Source organism: Phyllobates terribilis, unplaced genomic scaffold (assembly GCF_046119375.1).
Source record: "Phyllobates terribilis strain yellow unplaced genomic scaffold, ASM4611937v1 Scaffold_14__1_contigs__length_39327217, whole genome shotgun sequence".
In the NCBI taxonomy this organism is placed as follows: domain Eukaryota; kingdom Metazoa; phylum Chordata; class Amphibia; order Anura; family Dendrobatidae; genus Phyllobates; species Phyllobates terribilis.
In genome coordinates, this window is record NW_027362774.1 from 29697662 (window position 1) to 29717577 (window position 19916).

At 52.5% G+C, this 19916-nt stretch overlaps 1 protein-coding gene across 2 annotated transcripts; it reads left to right on the forward strand.

Moving 5' to 3' along the window:
* The first annotated feature begins 1875 nt into the window (after nt 1–1875).
* On the forward strand, nt 1876–12249 carry CMTR2 (cap methyltransferase 2). Of its 2 annotated transcripts, none has more exons than XM_073659952.1 (2): nt 1876–1953; nt 9561–12246. In XM_073659952.1, the coding sequence occupies exon 2, from the start codon at nt 9574–9576 to the stop codon at nt 11800–11802; it is 2229 nt and encodes a 742-aa protein (XP_073516053.1). In that variant the 5' UTR covers nt 1876–1953; nt 9561–9573; the 3' UTR covers nt 11803–12246. The 2 variants fall into 2 exon arrangements, with proteins under 2 accessions (XP_073516053.1, XP_073516054.1); XM_073659953.1 differs by having other exon boundaries at nt 1945–2040; nt 9561–12249.
* The last annotated feature ends 7667 nt before the right edge of the window (nt 12250–19916 follow it).

Sequence of the window (19916 nt, forward strand, 5' to 3'; positions counted from 1 at the left end):
GCCACCAGCCCTGGCACAGCACCGTGGTCCTGGAGAGCCCGACCTCTCCACTGATGATTATGGGGGTTGTCGGACTGATCCCCACTGATGATGATGGGGGTTGTCGGACTGATCCCCACTGATGATTATGGGGGTTGTCGGACTGATCCCCACTGATGATGATGAGGGTTGTCGGACTGATCCCCACTGATGATGATGGGGGTTGTCGGACTGATCCCCACTGATGATGATGGGGGTTGTCGGACTGATCGCCACTGATGATGATGGGGGTTGCGCCATAGGGTGTTATCTGAGTAAGGAGCCGCTGATTAGACATTACTAGATCAGGTTTATGTGTAGTGTGGATGTGAGTCGCGCTGACAATAAACCGCACCTGATCTATATTAGTTTCTGGCTTCATCTAATCACCGGCCCCTTGGCCCAGGCAGTGCAGGGTTAACCCCTTCTCCACCCCTCTTGGCATCTAGACTGATCCTCAATGACATGTAGATCAAGGGAGCAACTGTCGGTCATTACATGTCTCACACTGGTGACGCACGTCATTTACACTAAACTCTGGAGGCGGAGTCTTAGGAGATCTATGCCCCGCCCTGAGATCTTAACAGCTCATTTACATATAAACGTGGAAGTCTCTGGAGTAATCCCTCGGGACGCAGATATCAGGGTGTCCCTGTAGTCAGCCCTCCAGGATCTGTGACCACAGGACGGCTCAGGAGGACGATCACTGACAGACGCCCCATAAAAGCAGAACGAGTCCCCGGCTCCAGCGTCCCATGGTGTCAGCGCACCGCTCTGTCACGGTTGTCGCGGGGGCTTCATCTGCTGCTGATAGACTCGTCCCCGAATTGGGGTCCGCATGATTCTGCAGCTTGTGCTGCGGCTAGACGGTGTTAGGCCTCTGGATTTCCTGATAAGTTGTCCAGAAAAAATTGAAGAGGAAGTAGTCATCCCTGATAGTGGACGATGAGGGCAGTAGTCATCCCTGATAGTGGACGATGAGGGCAGTAGTCATCCCTGACAGTGGACGATGAGGGCAGTAGTCATCCCTGACAGTGGACGATGAGGGCAGTAGTCATCCCTGACAGTGGACGATGAGGGCAGTAGTCATCCCTGACAGTGGACGATGAGGGCAGTAGTCATCCCTGACAGTGGACGATGAGGGCAGTAGGCATCCCTGACAGTGGACGATGAGGGCAGTAGGCATCCCTGATAGTGGACGATGAGGGCAGTAGGCATCCCTGATAGTGGACGATGAGGGCAGTAGTCATCCCTGACAGTGGACGATGAGGGCAGTAGGCATCCCTGACAGTGGACGATGAGGGCAGTAGGCATCCCTGATAGTGGACGATGAGGGCAGTAGTCATCCCTGACAGTGGACGATGAGGGCAGTAGTCATCCCTGACAGTGGACGATGAGGGCAGTAGTCATCCCTGACAGTGGACGATGAGGGCAGTAGGCATCCCTGACAGTGGACGATGAGGGCAGTAGGCATCCCTGATAGTGGACGATGAGGGCAGTAGGCATCCCTGATAGTGGACGATGAGGGAAGTAGGCATCCCTGATAGTGGACGATGAGGGCAGTAGGCATCCCTGATAGTGGACGATGAGGGCAGTAGGCATCCCTGATAGTGGACGATGAGGGCAGTAGGCATCCCTGATAGTGGACGATGAGGGCAGTAGGCATCCCTGATAGTGGACGATGAGGGCAGTAGTCATCCCTGATAGTGGACGATGAGGGCAGTAGTCATCCATGAATCTCTAGACACTGGTGCGGATGATGGGGGCAGTAGTAGTAAGGGGATACATGGTCTCTCAGTGCTCCTCCTCCTCCTCCTCCTCCTCCTCAGGGCGGCAGTTACTATGGAGACGGCAGCAGTCACATGATTAAATAGGCGTGCGCGTCACGTGACTACTGGTTGTTACTTCCGGTATCAACCGAAGATCAGGAAAAAGGTAAAGACCCGAAGAGAAGCTGGAAATACCGGCTGTATCCGGAGGAGGAGCGGGGTACAGCACTGTGTATAGAGCAGGAGCATCAGGGTACAGCACTGTGTATAGAAGAGAAGGAGGAGCGGGGAACAGCACTGTGTATAGAGGAGGAGGAGGAGCGGGGTACAGCACTGTGTATAGAAGAGGAGGAGGAGCGGGGTACAGCACTGTGTATAGAGCAGGAGCATCAGGGTACAGCACTGTGTATAGAGGAGAAGGAGGAGCGGGGTACAGCACTGTGTATAGAAGAGAAGGAGGAGCGGGGTACAGCACTGTGTATAGAAGAGAAGGAGGAGCGGGGTACAGCACTGTGTATAGAGGAGGAGCGGGGTACAGCACTGTGTATAGAAGAGAAGGAGGAGCGGGGTACAGCACTGTGTATAGAAGAGAAGGAGGAGCGGGGTACAGCACTGTGTATAGAGGAGGAGGAGGAGCGGGGTACAACACTGTGTATAGAAGAGAAGGAGGAGCGGGGTACAGCACTGTGTATAGAAGAGAAGGAGGAGCGGGGTACAGCACTGTGTATAGAGGAGGAGCGGGGTACAGCACTGTGTATAGAAGAGAAGGAGGAGCGGGGTACAGCACTGTGTATAGAAGAGAAGGAGGAGCGGGGTACAGCACTGTGTATAGAAGAGAAGGAGGAGCGGGGTACAGCACTGTGTATAGAAGAGAAGGAGGAGCGGGGTACAACACTGTGTATAGAGGAGGAGGAGGAGCGGGGTACAGCACTGTGTATAGAAGAGAAGGAGCGGGGTACAGCACTGTGTATAGAGGAGGAGGAGGAGCGGGGTCCAGCACTGTGTATAGAGGAGGAGGAGCGGGGTACAGCACTGTGTATAGAGGAGGAGGAGCGGGGTACAGCACTGTGTATAGAGGAGGAGGAGGAGGAGCGGGGTCCAGCACTGTGTATAGAGGAGGAGGAGCGGGGTACAGCACTGTGTATAGAGGAGGAGGAGGAGCGGGGTACAGCACTGTGTATAGAGCAGGAGCATCAGGGTACAGCACTGTGTATAGAAGAGAAGGAGGAGCGGGGTACAGCACTGTGTATAGAGGAGGAGCGGGGTACAGCACTGTGTATAGAGGAGGAGGAGCAGGGTACAGCACTGTGTATAGAGCAGGAGCAGCAGGGTACAGCACTGTGTATAGAGGAGGAGCGGGGTACAGCACTGTGTATAGAGGAGGAGGAGGAGCGGGGTACAGCACTGTGTATAGAAGAGAAGGAGGAGCGGGGTACAGCACTGTGTATAGAGCAGGAGCAGCAGGGTACAGCACTGTGTATAGAGCAGGAGCAGCAGGGTACAGCACTGTGTATAGAAGAGAAGGAGGAGCGGGGTACAGCACTGTGTATAGAAGAGAAGGAGGAGCGGGGTACAGCACTGTGTATAAAGGAGGAGGAGGAGGAGCGGGGTACAGCACTGTGTATAGAAGAGAAGGAGGAGCGGGGTACAGCACTGTATAGAGGAGGAGGAGGAGCAGGGCACAGCACTGTGTATAGAAGAGAAGGAGGAACGGGTACAGCACTGTGTATAGAGGAGGAGGAGCGGGGTACAGCACTGTGTATAGAGGAGGCGGAGCAGGGCACAGCACTGTGTATAGAGGAGGAGGAGCGGGGTACAGCACTGTGTATAGAGGAGGAGGAGCAGGGTACAGCACTGTGTATAGAGGAGGAGGAGGAGCGGGGTACAGCACTGTGTATAGAGCAGGAGCATCAGGGTACAGCACTGTGTATAGAAGAGAAGGAGGAGCGGGGTACAACACTGTATAGAGGAGGAGGAGGAGCGGGGTACAGCACTGTGTATAGAAGAGGAGGAGCGGTGTACAGCACTGTGTATAGAGCAGGAGCAGCAGTGTACAGCACTGTGTATAGAGAAGGAGGTGTGGGGTACAGCACTGTGTATAGAGCAGGAGCAGCAGGGTACAGTACTGTGTATAGAGGAGGAGGAGCAGGGTACAGCACTGTGTATAGAGGAGGAGGAGCGGGGTACAGCACTGTGTATAGAGCAGGAGCAGCAGGGTACAGCACTGTGTATAGAGGAGGAGGAGCGGGGTACAGCACTGTGTATAGAGCAGGAGCAGCAGGGTACAGCACTGTGTATAGAGAAGGATGTGCGGGGTACAGCACTGTGTATAGAGCAGGAGCAGCAGGGTACAGTACTGTGTATAGAAGAGAAGGAGGAGCGGGGTACAGCACTGTGTATAGAGGAGGAGGAGCGGTGTACAGCACTGTATAGAGGAGGAGGAGCGGTGTACAGCACTGTGTATAGAGGAGGAGGAGCAGGGTACAGCACTGTGTATAGAAGAGAAGGAGGAGCGGTGTACAGCACTGTGTATAGAGGAGGAGGAGCGGGGGTACAGCACTGTGTATAGAGGAGGAGCGGTATACAGCACTGTGTATAGAGGAGGAGGAGGAGCGGGGTACAGCACTGTGTATAGAGGAGGAGGAGCGGGGTACAGCACTGTATAGAGGAGGAGGATCGGGGTACAGCACTGTGTATAGAGGAGGAGGATCGGGGTACAGCACTGTGTATAGAGGAGGAGGATCGGGGTACAGCACTGTGTATAGAGGAGGAGGAGCGGGGTACAGCACTGTGTATAGAGGAGGAGGAGCGGGGTACAGCACTGTGTATAGAGGAGGAGGAGCGGGGTACAGCACTGTGTATAGAGGAGGAGGAGCGGGGTACAGCACTGTGTATAGAGGAGGAGGAGCGGGGTACAGCACTGTGTATAGAGGAGGAGGAGCGGGGTACAGCACTGTGTATAGAGGAGGAGGAGCGGGGTACAGCACTGTGTATAGAGGAGGAGGAGCAGGGTACAGCACTGTGTATAGAAGAGAAGGAGGAGCGGGGTACAGCACTGTGTATAGAGGAGGAGGAGCGGGGTACAGCACTGTGTATAGAGCAGGAGCAGCAGGGTACAGCACTGTATAGAAGAGAAGGAGGAGCGGGGTACAGCACTGTGTATAGAGGAGGAGGAGCGGGGTACAGCACTGTGTATAGAAGAGAAGGAGGAGCGGGGTACAGCACTGTGTATAGAGGAGGAGCGGGGTACAGCACTGTGTATAGAGGAGGAGGAGCAGGGTACAGCACTGTGTATAGAGGAGGAGGAGCGGGGTACAGCACTGTGTATAGAAGAGGAGGAGGAGCAGGGTACAGCACTGTGTATAGAGGAGGAGGAGGAGCAGGGTACAGCACTGTGTATAGAGGAGGAGGAGCGGGGTACAGCACTGTGTATAGAAGAGGAGGAGGAGCGGGGTACAGCACTGTGTATAGAGGAGGAGCGGGGTACAGCAATGTGTATAGAAGAGAAGGAGGAGCGGGGTACAGCTCTGTGTATAGAAGAGAAGGAGGAGCGGGGTACAGCACTGTGTATAGAGGAGGAGGAGCGGGGTACAGCACTGTATAGAAGAGAAGGAGGAGCGGGGTACAGCACTGTATAGAAGAGAAGGAGGAGCGGGGTACAGCACTGTGTATAGAGGAGGAGCGGGGTACAGCACTGTGTATAGAGGAGGAGGAGCGGGGTACAGCACTGTGTATAGAGGAGGAGGAGCAGGGTACAGCACTGTGTATAGAGGAGGAGGAGCAGGGTACAGCACTGTGTATAGAAGAGAAGGAGGAGCGGGGTACAGCACTGTGTATAGAGGAGGAGGAGCGGGGTACAGCACTGTGTATAGAAGAGAAGGAGGAGCGGGGTACAGCACTGTGTATAGAGGAGGAGGAGCGGGGTACAGCACTGTGTATAGAGGAGGAGGAGCGGGGTACAGCACTGTGTATAGAGGAGGAGGAGCAGGGTACAGCACTGTGTATAGAAGAGAAGGAGGAGCGGGGTACAGCACTGTGTATAGAGGAGGAGGAGCGGGGTACAGCACTGTGTATAGAGCAGGAGCAGCAGGGTACAGCACTGTATAGAAGAGAAGGAGGAGCGGGGTACAGCACTGTGTATAGAGGAGGAGGAGCGGGGTACAGCACTGTGTATAGAGGAGGAGGAGCGGGGTACAGCACTGTGTATAGAAGAGAAGGAGGAGCGGGGTACAGCACTGTGTATAGAGGAGGAGCGGGGTACAGCACTGTGTATAGAGGAGGAGGAGCAGGGTACAGCACTGTGTATAGAGGAGGAGGAGCGGGGTACAGCACTGTGTATAGAAGAGAAGGAGGAGCGGGGTACAGCACTGTGTATAGAGGAGGAGCAGGGTACAGCACTGTGTATAGAGGAGGAGGAGGAGCAGGGTACAGCACTGTGTATAGAAGAGGAGGAGCGGGGTACAGCACTGTGTATAGAGGAGGAGGAGCGGGGTACAGCACTGTGTATAGAAGAGGAGGAGGAGCGAGGTACAGCACTGTGTATAGAGGAGGAGCGGGGTACAGCAATGTGTATAGAAGAGAAGGAGGAGCGGGGTACAGCTCTGTGTATAGAAGAGAAGGAGGAGCGGGGTACAGCACTGTGTATAGAGGAGGAGGAGCGGGGTACAGCACTGTATAGAAGAGAAGGAGGAGCGGGGTACAGCACTGTATAGAAGAGAAGGAGGAGCGGGGTACAGCACTGTGTATAGAGGAGGAGCGGGGTACAGCACTGTGTATAGAGGAGGAGGAGCGGGGTACAGCACTGTGTATAGAGGAGGAGGAGCAGGGTACAGCACTGTGTATAGAGGAGGAGGAGCAGGGTACAGCACTGTGTATAGAAGAGAAGGAGGAGCGGGGTACAGCACTGTGTATAGAGGAGGAGGAGCGGGGTACAGCACTGTGTATAGAAGAGAAGGAGGAGCGGGGTACAGCACTGTGTATAGAGGAGGAGGAGCGGGGTACAGCACTGTGTATAGAGGAGGAGGAGCGGGGTACAGCACTGTGTATAGAAGAGAAGGAGGAGCGGGGTACAGCACTGTGTATAGAAGAGAAGGAGGAGCGGGGTACAGCACTGTGTATAGAGGAGGAGGAGCAGGGTACAGCACTGTGTATAGAAGAGAAGGAGGAGCGGGGTACAGCACTGTGTATAGAGGAGGAGCGGGGTACAGCACTGTGTATAGAGGAGGAGGAGCAGGGTACAGCACTGTGTATAGAAGAGAAGGAGGAGCGGGGTACAGCACTGTGTATAGAAGAGAAGGAGGAGCGGGGTACAGCACTGTGTATAGAGGAGGAGGAGCGGGGTACAGCACTGTATAGAAGAGAAGGAGGAGCGGGGTACAGCACTGTATAGAAGAGAAGGAGGAGCGGGGTACAGCACTGTGTATAGAGGAGGAGGAGCGGGGTACAGCACTGTGTATAGAGGAGGAGGAGCGGTGTACAGCACTGTGTATAGAGGAGGAGGAGCAGGGTACAGCACTGTGTATAGAGGAGGAGGAGCAGGGTACAGTACTGTGTATAGAAGAGAAGGAGGAGCGGGGTACAGCACTGTGTATAGAGGAGGAGGAGCAGGGTACAGCACTGTGTATAGAGGAGGAGGAGCAGGGTACAGTACTGTGTATAGAAGAGAAGGAGGAGCGGGGTACAGCACTGTGTATAGAGGAGGAGGAGCGGGGTACAGCACTGTGTATAGAAGAGAAGGAGGAGCGGGGTACAGCACTGTGTATAGAGGAGGAGGAGTGGGGTACAGCACTGTGTATAGAAGAGAAGGAGGAGCGGGGTACAGCACTGTGTATAGAAGAGGAGGAGCGGGGTACAGCACTGTGTATAGAGGAGGAGCAGCAGGGTACAGCACTGTGTATAGAAGAGAAGGAGGAGCGGGGTACAGCACTGTGTATAGAGGAGGAGGAGCGGGGTACAGCACTGTGTATAGAAGAGAAGGAGGAGCGGGGTACAGCACTGTGTATAGAGGAGGAGGAGCGGGGTACAGCACTGTATAGAGGAGGAGCAGCAGGGTACAGCACTGTGTATAGAAGAGAAGGAGGAGCGGGGTACAGCACGGTGTATAGAGGAGGAGGAGCGGGGTACAGCACGGTGTATAGAGGAGGAGGAGCGGGGTACAGCACGGTGTATAGAGGAGGAGGAGCGGGGTACAGCACTGTGTATAGAGGAGGAGGAGCGGGGTACAGCACTGTGTATAGAGGAGGAGGAGCGGGGTACAGCACTGTGTATAGAGGAGGAGGAGCGGGGTACAGCACTGTGTATAGAGGAGGAGGAGCGGGGTACAGCACTGTGTATAGAGGAGGAGGAGCGGGGTACAGCACTGTGTATAGAGGAGGAGGAGCGGAGTACAGCACTGTGTATAGAGGAGGAAGAGCGGGGTACAGCACTGTGTATAGAGGAGGAGCAGCGGGGTACAGAACTGTGTATAGAGGAGGAGCAGCAGGGTACAGCACTGTGTATAGAAGAGAAGGAGGAGCGGGGTACAGCACTGTGTATAGAGCAGGAGGAGCGGGGTACAGCACTGTGTATAGAGGAGGAGGAGCGGTGTACAGCACTGTGTATAGAGGAGGAGGAGCGGGGTACAGCACTGTGTATAGAGGAGGAGGAGCGGGGTACAGCACTGTATAGAGGAGGAGGAATGGGGTACAGCACTGTGTATAGAGGAGGAGCAGGGTACAGCACTGTGTATAGAGGAGGAGGAGCAGGGTACAGCACTGTGTATAGAGGAGGAGCGGGGTACGGCACTGTGTATAAAGGAGAAGGAGGAGCGGGGGGTTAGGCGCTGTGTATAAAGGAGAAGGAGGAGCGGGGGGTTAGGCGCTGTGTATAAAGGAGAAGGAGGAGCGGGGGGTTAGGCGCTGTGTATAAAGGAGGAGCGGGGGGTTAGGCGCTGTGTATAAAGGAGGAGCGGGGGGTTAGGCGCTGTGTATAAAGGAGGAGCGGGGGGTTAGGCGCTGTGTATAAAGGAGGAGCGGGGGGTTAGGCGCTGTGTATAAAGGAGGAGCGGGGGTTAGGCGCTGTGTATAAAGGAGGAGCGGGGGTTAGGCGTTGTGTATAAAGGAGGAGGAGGAGCTGGGGTTAGGCGCTGTGTATAAAGGAGGAGGAGCTGGGGTTAGGCGCTGTGTATAAAGGAGGAGCTGGGGTTAGGCACTGTGTATAAAGGAGGAGGAGGAGCGGGGGTTGGGCGATGTATAAAGGAGGAGGAGCGGGGGTTGGGCGATGTATAAAGGAGGAGGAGCGGGGGTTAGGCGCTGTGTATAAAGGAGGAGGAGCGGGGGTTAGGCGCTGTGTATAAAGGAGGAGGAGCGGGGGTTAGGCGCTGTGTATAAAGGAGGAGGAGGAGCGGGGGTTAGGCGCTGTGTATAAAGGAGGAGGAGGAGCGGGGGTTAGGCGCTGTGTATAAAGGAGGAGGAGGAGCGGGGGTTAGGCGCTGTGTATAAAGGAGGAGGAGGAGCGGGGGTTAGGCGCTGTGTATAAAGGAGGAGGAGGAGCGGGGGTTAGGCGCTGTGTATAAAGGAGGAGGAGGAGCTGGGGTTAGGCGCTGTGTATAAAGGAGGAGGAGGAGCTGGGGTTAGGCGCTGTGTATAAAGGAGGAGGAGGAGCTGGGGTTAGGCGCTGTGTACAGAGGAGGAGTGGGGCATACGCTTTGGGTCAGGTGTGTGGGTGGAGGCCAGCCGTCGTGGCTGTGGCAGGACCTGCTGGGTGTGTTTGGTAACTAGCTCCTGTTTTTCACAGGCCGCCGGGCACAATGTCCAGCTGTGGTTTCCCTACAGAGATCCAGAATCTGTTTGAGAAGCGCTTCACCTACGACAAGCAGAGAGACTGGCATCTGCCCGCAGCCTCAGAGATCCTGAGCTCTGACCATAAGGAGTTCAGTCGCTTCCTGGCCCTGAAGGAGTCTCTGAATGAGGTGAAGAACCTTCTGAGTGATAAGAAGCTGGACGCCTGGCACCAACACACGTCCTTCACAAACAAGGCTGGGAGAATAGTGCCTGAGGTGCGGAGACAGGCCAACGCTGAGCTCTGCACTCAGGCCTGGTGCAAGTTTCATGAGATTTTATGCTCATACTCCCTGCTACCCAACACGGCGTTGTGGAGCTATGAGCTTAACACCCTACACTTGTGTGAGGCCCCCGGGGCCTTCGTCTCCAGCCTCAACCACTACATGAAAACCCAGGTTGAGCGTTGTGACTGGAACTGGGTGGCGAACACACTAAACCCATACTACGAGGCCAACGATGGTCTTGTGATGATTGCTGATGACCGCCTGATTGCCAATACCTTACCCTGGTGGTACTTTGGCCCAGACAACACTGGGGACATCATGAGCACCAGGCACTTGGAGGGGTTACAGAAGTTCATCAGTAACATGTCTTCTGTACACCTGGTCACTGCAGATGGCAGTTTTGACTGTCAAGGGAACCCTGGAGAGCAGGAGACGCTAGTCTATCCTTTGCACTACTGTGAGGTGGTTACTTGTCTGGCCACCCTCGGGCTTGGAGGATCCTTTGTCTTGAAGATGTTCACTCTATTTCAGCATTCTTCTGTTAATCTCATGTATCTTCTAAACTGCTGCTTCCAGACAGTCCACATCATAAAACCTGGCACCAGCAAGGCAGGCAACTCTGAGGTATATGTGGTGTGCTTGAGCTACTTGGGTAAAGAGGGCATCCAAGGGCATCTTAAGAAAATGATAGCACATTTTGGGGCTGAGGTGGGACTGCAATCCTTGTTCTCTCATCAGTTCCTCCCGGAGTCATTCCTGCAGTGCCATTTTGATTGCTGCACTTTTTTTTATAGGCATCAGACACAAACCATCCTGGACAACCTGAAACTTTTCTCAGATATGGGCTCGGAGGACAAGCTGCACCTGGATTTCCTGCGCGAGTCTGCTATCTCCTATTACATGCAGAGGTTCCAGATCAAATACATTGCTAGGAAGAATTGGTTGGTACGGAAGCCGCGGGTGGGGTGCAGCTTTAATACGCACTGGGTGGGAAGTCGTAACCGCCGCACAGATACCTTCAATGAGAGGAAGCTGCAGGAAGCTCTGACATGGAAGGAGAAGGTTGCTCAGGGATACTTCACCTCTTTCTTGGAGGAACATGTGGCCGGTAACCTGGGTAGAGGTTGCTTACTGGAAGGCTCCAGCAGTCAGCTAAAACATGAAGACTGGTACTTCCTCCAGGGGCAGCGGCTCTCAAGGATCCAGAGCTCCTCGTTCTGTGACTGTGAACTGCTCAATAAATTTAACGAAACGATCAAGGGTTGTTCTGAAGGAGGCCCCATCACCTCCCTGGCTCCGTTCTCATGCCCTTCCTGTCCCGTTCAGTCGGCAGGAGATGTAGTTTTGTCATTGTTGGAGCTGGCAGAGGATGGGCATCACATATTGGTTTGTGGGGCATATTCGGTCTTTGAGGTTCTTCACCAAAGACAGTTGTCTTCAGGATTTCTAGAATGTGCACCTCTGCAGCTACCCATCTCCGTCCTTCATGATGGGCACCCAGTCTACCAGCAGCAGCTCATCTCCTTGATTCTTCAGGCTTTTCAGCAGTTACAGGCGGGTGACTCCTTCCTCCTACCACTTCTGTCATCGTTCACCCGCTTTACTGCTGGTATTGTGTACATCTTGTGGCATTGCTTCCATGTCATCAGCTTCTCTTGTCCCATTGGCCATCTTACCCATGGGAATAGTGCTGTACTCCTGTGCTGTGGTTACCAGCCTCTTCCCAGTCCTATTCTCCAGCTCCTTCACCAGTTACAGCAGCTGGTGGACCAGTTGGTGAGCTCGGGTTCTCCCCAGCAGGTCCTGGAGTTTATACCAATGGAAGAACTTCTGAAAGGCTCCATCCTGGAATTCCTCTGGGGTTTGAATTGTTCCATAATCAGCCACAGCCTCCATGTAATCGGCCTCCGTGAACATGAAAAGACTTTATCAAGCACAGTCCAGGTTTCGGAGCATCCAGAATTGAAGTGAAACGCTGTGCCTGCCCGAAGCTTCCAGACTTGTGAATAGTCTGTACGTATAAGATGTGATTTATTTTATGACACGCAGGCCTGTGTGGCCTCTCTAGTTTAGTGATTGCTGTTGTTCCTGTGCTGGACCGATCCTAGGTGGATCATTAGGTACTATTCTAACTTAAATGGGGCTCTGACAGCACAGAATAACTGTTCAAACCAAGTACAGGCGCTCGGTGCTTCACGGCAGCCAATAATTTATAGACACCTTCCCACCTGCTTGTTTTCCCTCAACCAACCTACCCCCACCCGTGCTTTTTTGATTGACAGTTCTGGTTTCATAGAGCCAGAGAAGGGTGGAGATAGAGGGAAACCAAGCAGGAGGGAAGGTGTATGGAAAGGATTGGCCGCCATGAAGCACTGAGTGGCGGGACTTAATGTGAACAGTCATTCTGTGCTGAAGGAGTCCCTTTAAACAACATGATTAAAACAAACTTTTCATTTCTGATTGTGTCGTTCTTATGATGGATCTTATCAGTGAAATACCGACTGGTTTCCTTTCATAGGTTTTCCATTAAGTTCCTGACTGAACTGCTCCCATGAAGTTGCTGTGATGGGTGTTTCAATGAACTCCAGACTGTCCCACTCCTATCGGGAACAACCCTGTCAGCTTCAGACCGTCCCAACTTTATGATGACCTACCCCTTGAGCTCCTAACTGTACTGCACCTATGGTGACTCACCTTGGGCGCACCGTACCGTCCTGCTCCTATAATGACCCAGTGCTTGAGTTCCTGACTGTCCTCATATAATGACCCACCGTGTGAGATCCACATCGTCGTCCTATCATGACCCACCCCGTGAATTCCAGACTGTCCTGCTCCTATGATGGCCCCCTGTGAGCTCCTGACTGTCCGGTTCCTATGATGACCCACCATGTGAGTTCTAACCGACCCTCCCCATGAAACCCAGACTGTTTTGTTCCTAATATGACCTACCCCATGAATTCCTGACCATCCCATTCCTATGATGACCCACCGTGTGAGCTCTACACCATCCTGCTCCTATGATGGCTCACCCTGTGAGTTCCTGCCTGTCCTGTTCCTATGATAACATACCTCATGAGCTCTCTAGCCATCCCATTCCTAATATGACCCACCCCGTGAGCTCCTGACTGTCCTGTTCCTATGATGACCCTCCTCTTGAGATCCAAACCATCCCACTTCTATGTTGACCCACCACATGAGCTCTAGACTATCCTGCTCCTATTTTGATGCCCCCTTAGCTTTTGACTGTCCCTCTCCTATAATGACCCACCGCGTAACCTCCGGACTCCAGTTCCTATCATGGCCCAACCCCATGAGCTCCTGACTGTCCTGCTCCTATAATGACCCACACTGTGAGCTCCAGACCATCCCACTCCTGTGATTCCCCCCCTCTTCCTTGGCTCCTGACTGTCCTGCTCCTATAATGCCCCACCCCATAAAGGCCAGACCACCCTGTTCCTATGATGACCCACCCTGTGAATTAGTGACCATCGTGGTCCTATGATGACCCACCGCTTGAGCTCTAGACCATCCTGCTCCTATTATGATCCACCCCTGAGCTGCTGACTGTCCGGCTCCAATGATGACCCGCTCCGTGAACTCCTGACTCTCGTTCCTATAAAGAACGACCCAGTGAGCTGCTGACGGTCTTGTTCCTATGATGATCCACCCTGTTAGCCCCTGACCATCCTGTTCCTAGGATAGCTTTTGTGAGCTTCTAGTAAAGTTGCAGCCATGAAGCAATGATCTTGGAGGTCTGCACATTGATTTGTAGCATTAGTTGGATGTGTTGTATTCTTAGATGGCGATAGCCACTACACTCAGCTTATTTTTCTGTTCTTGCTGCAATGTTGATCTGAGCCGGGCTGGACCATGCACTGTGGTTGTACATCTACTCTTCCTGGCTTCTTGTGATTGTCCTTTCCCATCCCTCGGTTGAACTTGACAGACATTTTTTTTTTTCCCAACTGTACCAAGTAACTATGATGATCTGTCAGGAGAGGATGCCCTGTATCCAGTACCCAACCCACACTTAATGATCCGTGAGGAGCAGACATCCAGAATCTGGCACCCACACACGCTCATCTGTGAGAAGTGGACGTCACGTATCAGGCACCCACACGCAATGATTTGCAAGGAGCAGGCTTCCCGTATCACGCAACCACACGCGATGATCTGTGAGGAGTGGATGCCCTGAGGAGCGGACATCATGTGCTAGTCACCCACAAATGATTCATGGGGGGGGTTGTCCTGTATCTGGCACCCACACGCGATGATCCGTGAGGAGCGAATGTCCCGCATCAGGCACCCACACATGATTCTTGGGGAGTGGATGTCCTGTATCCGGCACCCATACATGATTCGTGGGGAGGGATGTAGTGTATCTAGCACCCATACGCGATGATCCGTAGGGAGTGGACGTGCAGTGTCCAGCACCCACACGTGATGATCTCTGAGGAGTGGATGTCCTGTGGCTGTCATGCGTCCAACACCCACACGCAATGTCCTGTATCAGGCACCCACTCGCGATGATCTGTGAGGAGTGGATGTCCTGTGTCCGTACCCACACGCAATGATCTGTGAGGAGCGGACATCTAGTATCAGGCATGCACACATAATTCGTGGGGAGTGTATGTCCTGTATCCGGCACCCACACGCAATGATCCGTGAGAAGCGGATGTCCTGTATCCGGCATCCACACGCGATGATCCATGAGGAGCAGACATCCCGTATCTGGCACCCACACGCGATAATCTGTGAGGAGCGGACGTTCCATGTCTGGTACCCATATACGATTATCTGTGAGGAGCGGACATCCTTTTGTCCAGCACCTACATGCGATGATCCGAAAGGAGTGGATGTCCCGTATCTGGCACCCACATGCGATGATCTGTGAGGAGTGGATGTCCTGTGGCCGTCATGCATTCGACACCCACACGCAATGTCCTGTATCAGGCACCCATTCGCGATGATCCGTGAGGAGTGGATGTTCTGTGTCCGGCACCCACACGCGATGATCCATGAGAAGCAGACATAATATCAAAATAGACAAGTCACCAGGCCCAGATGGCATACACCCCCGGGTACTAAAAGAATTAAGTAATGTGATAGACAGGCCGCTGTATCTTATATTCAAGCACTCTTTATGGACAGGGACTGTCCCACTAGACTGGCGCCAAGCAAATGTGGTACCAATGTTCAAAAAGGGGTCTAAAAGTGACCCTGGGAACTATAGAGCAGTCAGCTTAACGTCTGTGGTGGGTAAATTGTTTGAAGGATTTCTTAGAGATGCTATTGTAGAATATCTTAATGATAATAACTGTCTAACTCCATATCAACATGGATTCATGAGGGATCGCTCCTGATGGCCTTCTACGAGGAGGTGAGCTCACAGCTGGACCGGGGAGAGTCAGTGGATGTTGTAGACCTTGACTTCTCCAAAGCGTTTGATACCGCGCCACACAAAAGGTTGGTCTATAAAATGAGAATGCTTGGTCTGGGGGATAATGTGTGCGAGTGGGTAAATAGCTGGCTGAGTGATAGAAAGCAGAGGGTGGTTATCAATGGAGTAAGCTCAGGGGGTGTCAGGGTTACTAGCGGGGGGCCTCAAGGGTCTGTCTTGGGCCCTATATTATCTAATATATTTATTAATGATCTAGTGGAAGGGTTGCATAGTAAAATAGCAATATTTGCAGATGATACTAAACTTTGTAAAGTAGTTAATACAGATGAGGATAGGGCACAGCTACAGGAGGAATTAGATAAATTGGGGAGTTGGGCCAAAAAATGGCAAATGGGGTTCAATGCCGATAAATGTAAGGTCATGCACATGGGAAAGAAAAACAGCTGTCACCCATACATATTAAATGGGAAACAGTTGGGGAAATCTGACATGGAGAAGGACCTGGGCATCTTGGTTAACAGCAAATTAAATTGGAGTGCCCAGTGTCAGGCAGCAGCTGCGAAGGCAAATAGAGTCATGGCATGCATCAGAAGAGGAATAGGGGCATATGATGAGAACATTGTTCTTCCTCTGTATAAAGCGCTGGTAAGGCCGCACTTAGAATATTGTGCACAGTTCTGGGCTCCGGTGCTCAGGAAAGACATATTGGAGCTAGAGAGGGTACAAAGAAGGGCGACTAAGGTAATAACGGGAATGGAGGGACTAGAATACCCAGAGAGGTTGTCAAAATTAGGCCTATTTACGTTGGAAAAGAGAAGGCTTAGGGGAGACCTCATAAACATGTATAAATACATCAGGGGGCAGTACAGAGATCTCTCCCATGACCTGTTTATACCAAGGATGGAGACAAAGACGAGGGGGCACACTATGCGTCTGGAGGAAAGGAGGTTCCTGCACCAGCATAGAAGGGGATTCTGTACGGTCAGAGCCGTGAGACTCTGGAACTCTCTGGGAGAGGAAGTGGTGATGTCCAACTCACTTAATGAGTTCAAGAGAGGCCTGGACGCCTTTCTTGAGAACAATAAAATTACATCTTATGCTTAGTGATAGTTAATTAATCCAGGGATTTAATCTGACTGCCAGATTGGAGTCGGGAAGTGAATTTTTCCTCAATGATGAAAATTGGCCTATACCACATGTTTTTTTTTTGCCTTCCCCTGGATCAACGCTGCGGAATAGCTGCAGTGCACAAGAAATAGACTGAACTGGATGGACACTTGTCTTTTTTCGGCCTTATAAACTATGTAACTATGTAACTATCCTGTATCTGGCACCCACACGCGATGATCCGTGAGGAGCGGACGTCCTGTGTTCGGCACCCACAAGCAATGATCCATGAGGAACGAATGTCCCCATATCGAGCACCCATATGCGATGATCTGTGAGGAGTGAACGTCCCGTTTCCGGCACCCACACGCGATGATCCGTGAGGAGCGGACGTCCTGTGTCCGGCACCCACACGCAATGATCCATGAGGAGCGGATGTCCCCTTATCCAGCACCCACATGCGATGATCTGTGAGGAGAGGACGTCCCGTTTCCGGCACCCACACGCGATGATCTGTGAGGAGCGGACGTCCCGTTTCCGGCACCCACACGCAATGATCTGTGAGGAGCGGACGTCCTGTGTCCGGCACCCACACGCGATGATCTGTGAGGAGCGGACGTCCCATATCCGGCACCCACACGCAATGATCCATGAGGAACAAACGTCCCCATATCCAGCACCCATATGCGATGATCTGTGAGGAGTGAACGTCCCGTTTCCAGCACCCACACACGATGATCCGTGAGGAGCGAATGTCCTGTGTCCGGCACCCACACACTATGACCCGTGAAGAGCGGACGTCCCGTATCCAGCACCCACACGCAATGATCCATGAGGAGCGGACGTCCCCTTATCCAGCACCCACATGCGATGATCTGTGAGGAGTGAACGTTCCTTTTCCGGCATCCACAGGCGATGATCCGTGAGGAGCGGATGTCTCGTATCCAGCACCCACACTCGATGATCTGTGAGGAGCGGACATCAAGGGTCCGGTACCCATACACGATGATCTGTGAGGAGCGGACATCCTGTGTCCGGCACCCACACCGATGATCTGTGAGGAGCGAACATCCCGTATCCGGCACCCACACGCAGCGATCCGTGAGAAGCGGACATCCTGTATCCATCACCCACACGCGATGATCTGTGAGGTGCGGACGTCCTGTGTCTGGTACCCACACGCGATGATCCACGAGGAGCAGATGTCCTATATCTGGCACCCACACGCGATGATCCGTGAGGAGCGGACGTCCTGTATCCATCACCCACACGCGATGATCTGTGAGGAGCGGACTTCCCGTATCCGGCACCCACACTCAATGATCCATGAGGAGCGGACGTCCTGTATCCATCGCCCACACGCGATGATCTGTGAGGAGCGGACTTTGCGTATCCGGCACCCACACCCAATGATCCATGAGGAGCGGACTTCCTGTATCCATCACCCACACGCGATGATCTGTGAGGAGCGGACGTCCTGTATCCATCGCCCACACGCGATGATACACGAGGAGCAGATGTCCATTATCTGGCACCAACACGCTATGATCTGTGAGGAACGGACGTCCTGTGTCCGGTACCCACACGCGATGATCCACGAGGAGCAGATGTCCATTATCTGGCACCCACACGCAATGATCCGTGAGGAGCGGACGTCCTGTATCCATCACCCACATGCGATGATCTGTGAGGAGCGGACGTCCTGTGTCCGGTACCCACACGCGATGATCCACGAGGAGCAGATGTCCATTATCTGGCACCCACACGCAATGATCCGTGAGGAGCGGACGTCCTGTATCCATCACCCACATGCGATGATCTGTGAGGAGCGGACGTCCTGTGTCCGGTACCCACACGCGATGATCCACGAGGAGCAGATGTCCATTATCTGGCACCCACATGCAATGATCCGTGAGGAGCAGATGTCCATTATCTGGCACCCACACGCAATGATCCGTGAGGAGCAGATGTCCATTATCTGGCACCCACACGCAATGATCCGTGAGGAGCGGACGTCCTGTGTCCGGTACCCACACGCGATGATCCATGAGGAGCAGACATCCCGTATCCGGCACCCACTGGACGATCTGATGAGAATCTATAGACCATAGAGATCTGACAGATGTGTGATCTCCATGCCCAGACTGCTGTCCTTTCAATATGATTGATGCGCACCATGATACAAGCAGACATGGATCTGTGTGCAATGTTTTCCATCCCTTCAAGGTTGCTCTTAGTTTGGATCCTGAGCAATGGAAGCCATAGGATCAGCCCTTACTTAAGGCATAAACCCTCCTGACTGTGATGTTTTATGCCTTCTTATGAGATTGAAGAGTTGCTGAGTATTTTTTTTTTTTTTTTGATGATCCATTGTACGCAGTTCAGACTCCGTATTCTCCTCATTATTGTGTTGCAGCTTACCCCAGAGCCCTATGTGGGGCAGATATAATGAAGAGCTGCTTTACCATGTCTGGACCATGCTGCTCTCCGAACAAGATTATATAATGTTCTTGCAATCTCCTCTAATCTGAGCAGACAGCTTCTGTATATAGGGTTACATGGATGCAGGTCTACCCTCCTGCATACAATCGTATCATGATCTGATTTATCTCTATATTGCCTACAGGAGTAACGGAAGCCGGTTGACTACCAGTAATGGCCGCCATTGAAGCATCCATAGAGCTTGTCAGTCAGTGTATAACAGACCCACATAATGCCAGGAATTGTGGGATGATGGGAGGATTATAAAATGAATCCATGATATAGGATAATGCCTGTGATGATTACTATTATGCTGGGATCTGTGGTGCTCATGGAAATCCTGCAGCAACCATCTATGGTCTAGAACAGCATGGTGGGTATTTTGGGGGTGCATGCACATGATGCCATATTGGCGGCCTGCAGCCTGACCATGACTCTAGATATATTTCCGATTTGTTTTTAATTAGTTCTGGTATCACAAGAATTATTAATATGTCTGACCTATAACCAACGAGACCTTGTGTTCTCTCTCCATGCCCTGTCATCCATGATGGTTTCTGTCACCTAGTCCTCCATCAGATCTTCCTGTCGGTGAACTGCTATTGCTATTCGGGAAGTAGCTAACTTCTCATACCGGAGATTATAATGATCACTGCAAGAAAAGAAAGCTTAGACCTAGGTTTAATGACAAACAGGCACAGCAGCATATTCCAGAAAAGTTGGCGTACTGTGTAAAATGTAAAGAAAACCAGAATGTGATGATCTGGAAATGTCTTGTCTCCACATTTTATGACACAAGAACATAGAACAGATCAGAAGTTGAATGTTAGACCTTTTTCCATTTCATTCGATAAATTAACTCATTTAGAAACTGACGGCAGCGACAAATCTCATAACAATTGTGACCAGGCTGCGTACACCATTGTGCTCAGGTCATGTCCAGTATGGAGTTTTGGGACAGGAACGTTGTCCCCTTCCTGTCTGATGTTGGGTTCTCACTGCTCCACAGTTCGGGGTCTTTGCCAGATGTTTTGTATTCGCAAAAGGTCCTGACTGCAGGCTGCCGGATCATCACTGAATTCTTACCCGGAGCCGT